At 17.7% G+C, this 12,500-nt stretch overlaps 4 protein-coding genes across 4 annotated transcripts; 2 read left to right on the top strand and 2 right to left on the bottom strand.

Annotated features, from left to right (window-relative positions):
- Window positions 1–1,174: 1,174 nt before the first annotated feature.
- Window positions 1,175–2,008, top strand: PGSY75_0304600 (circumsporozoite (CS) protein; the record flags this gene model as incomplete). Its single annotated transcript, XM_018783904.1, has 1 exon — window positions 1,175–2,008. The coding sequence occupies one exon, from the start codon at window positions 1,175–1,177 to the stop codon at window positions 2,006–2,008; it is 834 nt and encodes a 277-aa protein (XP_018643487.1).
- Window positions 2,009–3,436: 1,428 nt separating this feature from the next.
- Window positions 3,437–4,202, top strand: PGSY75_0304500 (1-cys-glutaredoxin-like protein-1; the record flags this gene model as incomplete). Its single annotated transcript, XM_018783903.1, has 3 exons — window positions 3,437–3,649; window positions 3,784–3,882; window positions 3,999–4,202. The coding sequence occupies 3 exons, from the start codon at window positions 3,437–3,439 to the stop codon at window positions 4,200–4,202; spliced, it is 516 nt and encodes a 171-aa protein (XP_018643486.1).
- Window positions 4,203–4,778: 576 nt separating this feature from the next.
- On the bottom strand, window positions 4,779–5,322 carry PGSY75_0304400 (60S ribosomal protein L44; the record flags this gene model as incomplete). Its single annotated transcript, XM_018783902.1, has 2 exons — window positions 4,779–4,880; window positions 5,110–5,322. The coding sequence occupies 2 exons, from the start codon at window positions 5,320–5,322 to the stop codon at window positions 4,779–4,781; spliced, it is 315 nt and encodes a 104-aa protein (XP_018643485.1).
- A 1,326-nt stretch (window positions 5,323–6,648) lies between these two features.
- On the bottom strand, window positions 6,649–10,989 carry PGSY75_0304300 (hypothetical protein; the record flags this gene model as incomplete). The annotated part of the gene is made up of 1 exon (XM_018783901.1): window positions 6,649–10,989. The coding sequence occupies one exon, from the start codon at window positions 10,987–10,989 to the stop codon at window positions 6,649–6,651; it is 4,341 nt and encodes a 1,446-aa protein (XP_018643484.1).
- Between the last annotated feature and the right edge of the window lie 1,511 nt (window positions 10,990–12,500).

Here is a 12,500-nt window from a genome sequence, read left to right as displayed (position 1 = left end):
TTTTTTTTTAAATAGACATAAATGCACATGTATATATATATAACAATATTTATCTTATAGGTATATACCTAATACGAAAAGAATTAATAAATGTTTATTAAAAGTATGAATATATATATAATATGGATCTATGAGCTTATTTCATTTGTTGTGTTTTATTTTAATTATTTTTAAGTATACCTTATAAGTGTGATATTAACATAAGTACTTCCTTTTTCCTTTTAAAGTTTATTTTATAAAGATTTTTTAATATATTTTCGTTTTATATCATATTTATAGTTAGTAAAATATAATTTCCTTTTTAAAGCACGTGATATATCAATTGTATGTAAATTAAAATTTTAATTGTTAAAATAATTAAAAATGAATTATCAAAAAAAAGCACAAATGAAACTATTTAATTTTCTTTTAGGCCTTTTATTATTATTATAATTTTTTTAAATAATGTTGCATTCATCATGCCTGGTGTGTATTTTATAAGAATTATGTAAGAACATACCTGAAAGATGAAATTGATAAAAATGCTATTGTCAGGAAATATGAGCACATATATATATGTATAATATATATAAATATAATATATATATATATAATATGTTTAATCAAAATTTTAATGGGATTATTGTAAATATAACATGCACATTTTGTATAAGTTCCTTATAATTTTTTTTTTTTTTTTTTTTTTTTTTTGAGGGGGTAGAGGGGGCTTAATTATAAAACAGAAATTATTCTAATGTTACATGCACATATAAAAAAATTGATAGGTGATAAACCAAAAATATTGTTCACCATATGTTCTTAAGGAAGCATATAATGTTTCCTTTTTTTTTACATGCAGATATAAAAAGGTAGAAGAACTTATGAGGAGCTCTATATTTTACACATGCGATTTGGATATATATATATATATACATATAATATACATACACCATTTTTTCTTATAATTTTTTTTTTTTTTGTGTTTTTTTATATATTTTGGAAATATTTAACGTATAAAAAACAAGACAAATTTAATATATACTATTAATAAATAAAATATTGTTCTTGTTTTAATATTCATTAAAAGAAAAGTTTTGTGAATATATCAAAAAAGAAAAAAAAAAAAAAATTATAAATAAATATATATTCGTATAAAAATAAGTAGAAACCACCTATATTATAATTACAGTTCAAGATGAGAAACTTAGCTATTTTATCAGTTTCCTCCTTTTTATTTGTTGAGGCTTTATTCCAGGAATACCAGTGCTATGGAAGTTCTTCAAACACAAGGGTTCTTAATGAATTAAATTATGATAATGCAGGTACAAATTTATATAATGAATTAGAAATGAATTATTATGGAAAACAGGAAAATAGGTATAGCCTTAAAAATAGTAGTAGATTACTTGGAGAAAATGATGATGCAGATAACGATGATGAAAAGGTAGTTGATGGTGAAGATAAAGAAGAACCTAAGGATGATGAAAAAGAAAATGATGAAGGGAAAAGAAAATTAAAAAAAGAAAAAAATAATAAGTTAAGACAACCAGCAGGGAATGATAATGCAGATCCTAATGCAGATCCTAATGCAAACCCAAATGCAAACCCAAATGCAAATCCTAATGCAAACCCAAATGCAAATCCTAATGCAAACCCAAATGCAAATCCTAATAAAAACAATCAAGCTAATTCAAAAGATCAAATAGGAAATAGAGATGAAAACGCTAATGCCAACAATGATGGAAGAAATAATAATAACGAAGAACCATCTGATAACAACATAGAAGATTATATAAAGAAAATACACAATTCTCTTTCAACTGAATGGTCTCCATGTAGTGTAACTTGTGGAAATGGTATACAAGTTAGAATAAAGCCTGGTTCTGCTGGTAAACCTAAAGACCAATTAGACTTTGAAAATGACCTTGAAAAGAAAATTTGTAAAATGGAAAAATGTTCCAGTGTGTTCAATGTTGTAAATAGTTCAATAGGATTAATAATGGTATTATCCTTCTTGTTCCTTAATTAGATAAAGAACACATCTTTGTTTGAGTTGTACAATATTTATAAAAATATATACTACTTTTTTTCTTAATTTTCATTTTTCTTTATGTTTTCCTATTTAATTTATTTTTTATGTGAATATTTAATTATGTTTGCGATTAATTGTAAAAAATATTACATGTATCTACTATATTTATAGAATGTGTTTTTCTCAAAAACAACAAAAAAAAAAAAAAAAAAAAAAAAGAAAAAAGAATTAAAAGTAAAAAAGTTATAAATATTTTTTAAAATATTTATAAGACAAAAAATATTTCTAAGTTTATTTGACATTTTCGTTTATTTATTTATATATTTTATTTTTTCGTATTTATATTATAAAATGTTGTATCTTAAAAATAGTGAATTATATATATTAAATATTAATTTAAAAAAAATTATAACATTCTTTATTTTCTAAAATAACTTAAAATTTAAATGTTTAAGAAGGAGGTAAATTATAATATTTGTATAAATATATAAACATAAATATTGTAAATAAAATAACAAATGAACTATTTTTGTCAATAAGATGTGTACGCTTCAATATGTATATATATATTAATTCTATTTTATATATAAAGAAACATTTATGTTACACAACTGAAGCCTGGAATTAATCTTAAATTAAAAAAGGAATAATATATATTTCGTGATTTAAAATAATTTACATATTATACATTATATATGGCTTATAAATAATTGAATTAATTATTATAAAAATTTTAAAAAATAATATATATTGTAAGGAAGAAAAGCTAAAATTTTAAATCACAAATTATTTTATATATTTCATAATGTATATAATATATATATATATATATATATATATATATATAATGTTATGAAATAATAAAATATATTATTTATTCTATACTAAAAGTTCAAATATACACCGTGCATTGAATCCTTAAAAACAAAAAAAAAACATAAAATAAAAAATAATACAAAAATAAAAATAAAAAATAAAAATATTAAGCAATTCAAAAGATAAAAAAAAGAATATACATAATTTTATATTTTCCCCTTCGTATTGTAAAAAATTTTAGTTATACACACAACATAGAAAATATTATAAAATAATTATGTTTATTATTTATATTTCATTTTTTAAGTAAATGATTACAAAACGAAATGTCATATGATCATACAATGTTCTATTTTTAAATGAAAAACTGATATATGCAAAATATGTGATTTATTTTTTGTAAATATATAACAATCATATAAGGCTGTTTTGAAGTAAATAAAATATAGGGATTTATATTAATCATCTTATATATATATATATATGTTTTTTTTGTTTTTTGTTGGTAGTTCTACGAACTAGCTATTTATAAGTTGTGTAGATAAAAAAAAAAAAAAAAAAACCTTACCTGTTCATGTATTTTTATTTATTATTTTATTTTTTCTCAAAATGTTAATAAAAAACAAATATGGAATTTTCTTTTCCTTAAGTAAAAATGTAATAATAAATAGTAATAGGCAATTATTTTCTTTTAAAAAAGTATCAAAAATTAACTTTAGCAATTCTCTGGATGATAAAAATAACGGAGTTACATCTGAACAACCGACACATTATAGTGGTACAAATGAATATAAAGATTTTGAAAAAACAGAAGTATATCAGGTGAATATATATGTATAATATAGTAATTACTATTTATATGTTAATTTAAAAAAATAAAGTATGTTTTTATATAACTTAATGTTGTCTATTATTATTATTTATTATATATTTTCTTTTCTTTTTTTTTTTTTTAGACCTTAAAAATAAAAATTAAAGAACTACTTGAACAAGAGAAGATAGTTCTCTTTATGAAAGGGACACCGGAAAAGCCCTTATGTGGATATAGTGCAAATGTAAATTATTTTTGTTCCTCATAAATATTAAGATATATAAATAAATAAATAAATACAAATATATATATATATATATACATTTATATTTTTATTCTTTTATAATACACATTGTGCAGGTAGTCCATATACTCAATAGTATGAATGTGAAAGATTATGTATACATTGATGTAATGAAAAATAACAACTTACGTGAAGCTATAAAGATTTATAGTAATTGGCCATATATACCCAATTTATATGTAAATAATAATTTCATAGGAGGATATGATATAATTTCAGATTTATATAATAAAGGAGAGTTGGAAAACATTATAAAATAAAAAGATTTTTTTTTGTGGACACACGGAAATAAATTTATGTTTTAATTGTTTTTTTCAATTTTTTTTATGTTCTATTTTTAAACAACGTACATTAATTATAATAATAACCATTTTTAGATCATAGCATTTTTATGATCCATGTATTTTTCAATTATATGTATATATATTATTACAAACGATTATCGTCACATATATAAAAGTATATGTTGTATATATATTTCCATTATTTTTTAGGGTTAAACTATAAACTTATAATTTTCGAAATATAATTTAATTATTTACATGTGACTATATTATATACAGTCAAATAAAAAATTGTTGCAGTTTCTTAAATTTTTAAATTAAAAAAAAAAAAAAAATGAAAAGAAAAGAAAAGAAAAGAAAAGAAATGAAAAGAATTTGTATATTTTTTTTTTTTTCTTCATTCGTTAATATATACATAAAATTATATATATATATATATATATATATTTAAAAAAATATATCCTTATTTATTTTTCTTTGTACACAAAGTTTTTTTGGTTTCTTTCATTATAATGTTGATTCATGATTTATTTTGTTAGATATGTTTTAACTTCAATATACTGCTCCTCCCTTCTTTTTCTTATCAGCTCCCATTTCAAAAGTTTTACATCTTTTCATGGTTTGAAATCTTTTTTTCTTACATTTGGTACATTCCTATATATAACAAAAAGGGAAAAGCATAAATATAGTCGATAATTATATATAATGCATTTAAAAATATATATATATATATATATATATATGGATGATTATGCTAAACATTATAAAATGTTATAAAATTATATACAAAATTATTATTTTATTAAAAGAAAAAAAAAAAAAATACACATATAAAACAAAAAAAACAAGGATGTAAAAAATTATAATTTATATATGTACTTACTAATTTAAGAACAATTTTTTTAGTAGTTTTAGCTTTCTTCTTAAAAACTGGTTTTGTTTGACCTCCAAAACCTTTTTGTTTCATGTCATATCTTCTTCTTCCTAATGATGATAATCTTTCTTTTCCTTTTTTATATTGACTGACTTTATGCATTGTATGTTTTTTACATTTGTTGCTACAGTATGTTTTTCTTGTTTTTGGAACATTCACCATTTTTAATAAAAGTAAATAAAATAATAAAAATATAAATAAAAAAGAAGAAAAAATGAAAAAATTATATTAAATAATTGGAAATTATAAATGTATTTTATATAATGAAAATGTTAATTTTTTTTCTTTTTGAAACATTAATATAAATATATATTATATATATAATTATTCTTTTTATATATATTTTTTAATATTATATTTTAATTTTATATAACAAAATTATTTTTACTTATTCTTCATAACTGAACAAAAAACAAAAAAAATTTCTTTTTTGTATTTTAAATAAATATTATTCTTTTTATAATAAAATAAATAAATAATAATAAAGTAAAAATATACATCCAAATAAATGGTATTAATATTTTTTAAATTTTGTAAAAAGTTTGAAGGCCTTTTTTTTTTTTTTTTTTTTTGTTCATTAATTTTTTATTATATATATATAATATATAATAAACATATATCATAAATTAACATGAATATTTTGTGTTACTAGTTATTATTATTATTATTATATATTTATAAAATATAGAAGAAAAAATAATATATATATTATATATTTAATATATAATAAATATATTATATATAAAAATAATAAGCTTTTTATTATTATATGGTATATATAAATTTTCATATAATATTAATAAAAAATATATATTATAATTATATGTATATATATATATATATATATATATATAATTATATATTTTTTAATATGTGCTTTCTTTTCTCTGTCATAATTTTATTTGTTACTATATATTTTTGGAGATCAAAGTGGGGCTTGAATTTGAGGAGGAAAATTTTAAAAGGGCAAAATAAAATATATATATAAAATAAATACATATATATTATATATATAATATATATAATGCATATATTTGTTATTAATGTATTTTTTTATTATATTTAATTATGTTTTTATTTTGAAAGTTTTAAAAATTAAGGAATATAAGAAAATAATAAAAAAAAAAAAATATATATTAAATATATATTATTTATTTAGGGTATTGTTATAAGTTATACCTCATGATATATGATTTAGAAATGTATATAAAAATAATATATTTGAATTTTTATATTAAAAACAAAAAAATAAAATAACAACAAATAAAAAATAAAATATATGTTATGAAAAGTATTTATGATGTATATATATTCAAAAGTGTGATAATGAAACGGATATAGGTTATATATATATATATATATATATATTAAATATATTTTTATTTTGATTTATTTTTTTTTATATTAATTACTTTTACATGTTTTGATTTTTCTCTTTTTCTGTTTATACCTTTTAATAATATGATTTTTTTAATATATTTCATTATATTAATTTATTTTTTCAAATAATGCTTTAAATCTATCGTAAAACAAATAAATTACATTTTGAAGACACTTGAAAATTTTAATTTTTTCGTTATGATCATCATATGTAAGTATTTTTTTAATATTTTTATAAGTATCATAAGGAAGAATAATAATTTTTTTATGTTTTTTATTTTTAGATAGAAAAATATTTTTATTTTTTTTTGCACATATATAAGGGTTATACATATACATATTTATTAAAATATTATTAATTTTGAATGATTGATTAGTTTGATATTTTTTAAGTGTGTTATAATATTCATTTTTAACATGCATTTGTTGATAATTAAATTTTATGCTTAATTTGGTTTCCTGATTGTTTTCTTGATGATATGTTTTATTATATAGATGAATATATTCTTGTTGTTCTTTTTGATTTGTTTCTTTGAATGTTTCTTTAATTATTTCCTTGTTTGTTTCTTTGAATGTTTCTTTAATTATTTCTTTGTTTGTTTCTTTGAATGTTTCTTTAATTATTTCTTTTTTTGTTTCTTTATTTATGTTGTCAGTGTTTATAGAAATGTTTGTCTTTTTATATAGGACGTGTGAATTTTTATTTGATATAATATTATCAATATATGAAGAAATAAAATGTTCAAAATTTAATACAATATAATTTAATTTGTTTTTTAATAACATATTTTCTTGTTTTATTATATTCATTTGATTCATATGTTCTTTTAATATTTTTTGTAATTGGTCATTACTTAATTTAATATTTTCATTTTCTTCCAAATGGTTTATTATTTCATTTATGCTTATATCAATTGGGTTATGATTTATTTTGCTTGCATTTTTGATATCACATTTGTTTGAATCATTATTATAGTTCACATATATTTGTTTTTCTTCTTTATTTTTTTTATTTATATTTGTTTGTACCTGTAAGTTTGATGGATCATGGATGGTATCATTTTTATTATAATCCTCAACAGTTTGTTCATTATATTTGTCATATGTTGCACTTCTATCATTTTGATATAGTATATTTTTTGATTCATTTATTTTTTCTGTCTGATATTTTTCTAGCTTTACTTCATTGTTTTTGGCTAGCTCACCATTTCTTAAAAGATATATCAAAGGAATTACCACATTTTGGTGTTTTTTTTCTTTCATAAAAGGAAGAACATAAAGTAATAATTTTCTTTTATTTTCTTTACTTATTAAATCATGTGTGGCATAAATAAAAGTTGATAAATATTTTATAGCATCTTCTGTTTTAAATATTTGCAAATATTTGTGTATAACAAATATGATAATTATTTTGTTCATACATTTATTTATTAATTGTGTAAAATGATGACCTGAAACGGATAGTTTTTTTTTTTTTTTTTTTCCCCTTCTTTCTTTTTGTATCCATTGATTGATCATATAAAAAGTTAAATAAAAGATAGGATTGATTTGATTAATAAATTCTACATTTGTAATTAATTTTTTGGATAAAATAAAAAAATAGCATATTTTATATAAATTATGTATATAATATTTTATATCATTTTGTATATAAATATTTGTTGTGTTAATAATATTTTGTTGCATTCCAATTTGTTGATATGTATTATTATCAAATAAGCGAATAAAAATTTTCACAACATTATCATACTCTTCTGATGGTTCATTAATTTCATTTTTGAATAATTTAAGAAAATTATAAATAGTTATATATTGTAAATATGTTATATTATAATCTAATAATGGATATGAAAATATATATTTATAATTGTTTAAAAAGTATGAAAAGATAATTTTTCTCATGGCATAATTATTTTGAAGATACACATCATTAAATAAGTATGATAAATAAAATTGTATATTTATAGTATTGTTATAAGAAAATCTATCTTTTTTATAATAATGATTATATTTATAATTATCATCATTTTTATTCTCATGATTATTCATTTTGTTCGTATATTCGATATAAAATAAAATTATATCATTTGTTAGTTGATATATATTCTCATTTATTTTACTAATACATATTTTCTTTTTTTCATTTGTAGTGACTTCTATTATTTTTTGATGAGCTACATGTATCTTATCATTTTCACTTATAGTATTATTATGAGTCAGAGGATGCATATTTTTTTTTGGTTGTATTTTATTACATGTTAATAAGTATCTGATATTACTAAGTAATGAGAGAATTTTAAAAAAAATTTCATTTTTATAGTAATATTGTGTAATTATTTTGTCCATGTTATTATCATTATGAGATATATATATATATTTTTTTTTTAAAGTATTGAAAATAAAATCTAAAAAAAGAAAAAAGTATATCGAATTATTATTATATTCAGATTGAATTATATTATTTTTTGGAATATTTTTTAAAAATAACGATTTTTCATTTATCATATTATTTATATCTGTATTATTTATATGATGAATATGAATTAATCTATTAATTATTTCTAATATTATTTCTTCGTCTGAAAAAGTATTTGTATGTTGTACATATTTAATCTTTTTTACAACAATATATAATAATTCAATAGAAAAATTTATTAGATATTTATAACTTTCTATATCTGTTGAAATTAAATTATATTCATTTGGACTATTCTTAATAATATGTAAAGTTCTCATTTCATCATCTTGTTTTTTATAAACATCAGGATGATGATAATTATATGAAGAGTTATTATTCCATGTTACATCATTATCATTTAATATATTATTATGTTCTATATTATTAGATACAAAGGATATATCATAATTGTCTGGATTTGTTTTATATGGTACTTTCTTTTTTAAATTATAATTTTGTAGGTTATTAAGATCTTCTATATATATAGTAGTATTTTCATTATTGTTATACCTCTCATTATTCTTATCATGGTTAATATGGTTATTTAAATTTGTTGTATTATACATGTCCCAGTTATATAATATTTTATAATTTTTAAGGACATAATTGAAAGAGAAATTTTCTTTTTGTATATAAAAGAAATTATTATCTATTAGAGATGAAAAATATTTTGAGTTATTTTTTTCTTCTTGTGTCTTTTGTTCCTTTGATATATAAGAATGGTTCATGTAAAAAGATAGAATACTATTTATATATCTAAGTAATTTAATTGAAAATGTATAATTATATTGATGAATATGTTTATTTATATTTTTATATAATGTGTTAAGTATAACATGTATGTAATTAATATGATTTTTTATATCATCATCTTTTATAATATATAGAATATTTATGACTTCTTTATAAATATCATGAAAGGTAACTTTCTTTTGTTTATAATTCACATTGATAGGGTTATCTTTATTTTCATTATTATTATTATTATTATTATTATTATTATTTGTCATTAGGTGGTTTATATGAACACATATATTTTTTAATATGCAATTTTTTATTATATCAAGAAAGGGTATAATATTTAAATCTTGTTGTTCTTTTTCCTCTTCTCCATGAATATTTTCTTGTCTATCTTTTATTATCTCGTCATAACTATTATTACTATTGTATATATCATTTTTTACTATAGTATAATTTTTTTTTTTTTTTTTGGGTATGTATATGTGAAATAAGGATACTAAAGAAAAAAAGTCCAAGTTGTTAATATTATTAGATAAATGACTAAAATAGTCGCTAGCTAATAATATATCTATTTCTTTATATATATTTATATTTACATTATAGTTTTTTAATAAAATGTGTAATACAAATGGATGTTTATTAATATGAACAACGTTTTTAGTTATAATTTCTTTTTCATTTCCATCAAATTTTGATTGTAATGTTTGAAGAAAGTTTTTATTTATCTTATTTATTAATAAAAATATATTTTGTAAGGATGAGAATACATCATTATTTATGAATATATTATTAATAAATTTGTTTTGTTTATAATAAGAGGATGTGTAATGTGTATTAATTACAATATTTTGTCCCTCCTTATTATAATCATAATGTTTGTTATTATTATTGTTATTATTATTATTGTTGTTATTATTATTGTTGTTGTTATTATTATTATTATTATTAACATTATCCTTATTATGGTTGTATCCTATTTGTTTTTTTTTTTTTTTTTTTTTTTCTTGATAATTTATTGATTTATCTCCGGTACTTGTTTCCTTCTCTGCTATATAATCTTGAAGTACATGGAATTGTTTAAAATCTATAATATAAAGATTACATTTGTTATATATATGTTTGTTCTTATAAGGTATAAATCTGTATAAGAAAATAAAGTATAAGTTGTTTGTAATATTATTTATATTATATGGCATAAACCTATATGGGGTATTTATTTTATGACTGACATGTTTTGAAAATTTTAGCATATTTCGAAATTTTTATCATATTTTTTAAAAAAATTATAATATTAAATCATTACATAATTTTGTTCCTATATTTATCATGTGTATAAAAGTTTATGGATAAGTAAGAATATATATGCATTGTACATTATTTTATTTTTAATATATTTTGTAATAATATATATATATATATATATATATATATATAGAAAGAGAGATTTTTTTTTTTTTTTTTAATCATATATTTTCATACATTTTCATATATTTTCATATATTTTTATGTGTTTTCCATATTTTTGTATTACATTATCATTTTATCATTTTCTTAGTTTATTTTTTTAAAAATTGGACGTTCATAAAATTTTTATGTAATATACCTTCATATTAAATGTGTTATTATATTTATCATTATAAATATGGTATAACAAAAAAAAAAAAAAAAAAAATTAAAAATAAAGCATACACATAAAAAATATATATATATATATAATATATTATTATTATTAAATATACATATGCTCATACTTATATGTGCTATGAAAAAAATAAAATAGATAATATATTGCACATTAGAAATAACCATAACAATATATTATATATATATATATATATATATATATATATATTTCCTTATATAAATGAATAAATTAAAATTTTTTTTTTTTTTCTTATTGTAAGGTAAAAAAAATTATGAATTAAAGAATAATATATAAAAATGACGATACAATTTTAATATGTTTTCTATTTTTTTATGAACGAAATAGGAATTATATAATTTTAAAAATATCATATTTTAATACGACAAAAAAAAAAAAAAAAAAAAAAAAAAAAGTTATGTTATATATTATTATTTTATCTTTCTAATGATATAATAGTTGTATTAACAGACCCAAAACAGTAATACCTTAGGACAATATTTTCGATTTGGATATTATTGAAAGGTGTAAGAATTAAAAAAATAAGTCAAGTGGAAAAAAATAAAATAAAACATATATATAAATATATATATATATACAACGGTCGGTATACATACTATTATATAGGAGTATAAACTTTTTATTTTTTATGAAAAAAGGAAAACAATCAAATAGCTTGATAAGTGAATTATAATAAAATGTTCTTTTAGAACCACATTATTCTCCTCCACTTTCATAAAAAAATATGACATGGGCTTGATACATATAATAAAAATATTAAATTATAATTTTTTATGTTTATAAAATTATAAAACACATAAAAGGGTTTTAATTTTTTTATTATATATTATTATTATTTTTTTTTTTTTTAATATGAAATGGACACAATTTATATGAACGTCAAATAAACATAATTGATTTTCTTTTTACCTTTATCATAAAATATCAAAGAACTTTATTTTTATTTATATTTGTTTATACTATAAATGGTTATAAAATATATTATATAAGTATAATATATATATATAAAATATTATACATAATAGATATAATTTTTTTTTTTAAAGGATAACAATAAATGAAATAAATTATTCTTTTCTATTTATAAAAAAAGCATAT

The sequence above is a fragment of the Plasmodium gaboni genome, chromosome 3 (genome assembly GCF_001602025.1).
Source record: "Plasmodium gaboni strain SY75 chromosome 3, whole genome shotgun sequence".
Lineage (NCBI taxonomy): Eukaryota > Apicomplexa > Aconoidasida > Haemosporida > Plasmodiidae > Plasmodium > Plasmodium gaboni.
This window is presented reverse-complemented; position numbering and strand designations above follow the sequence as displayed.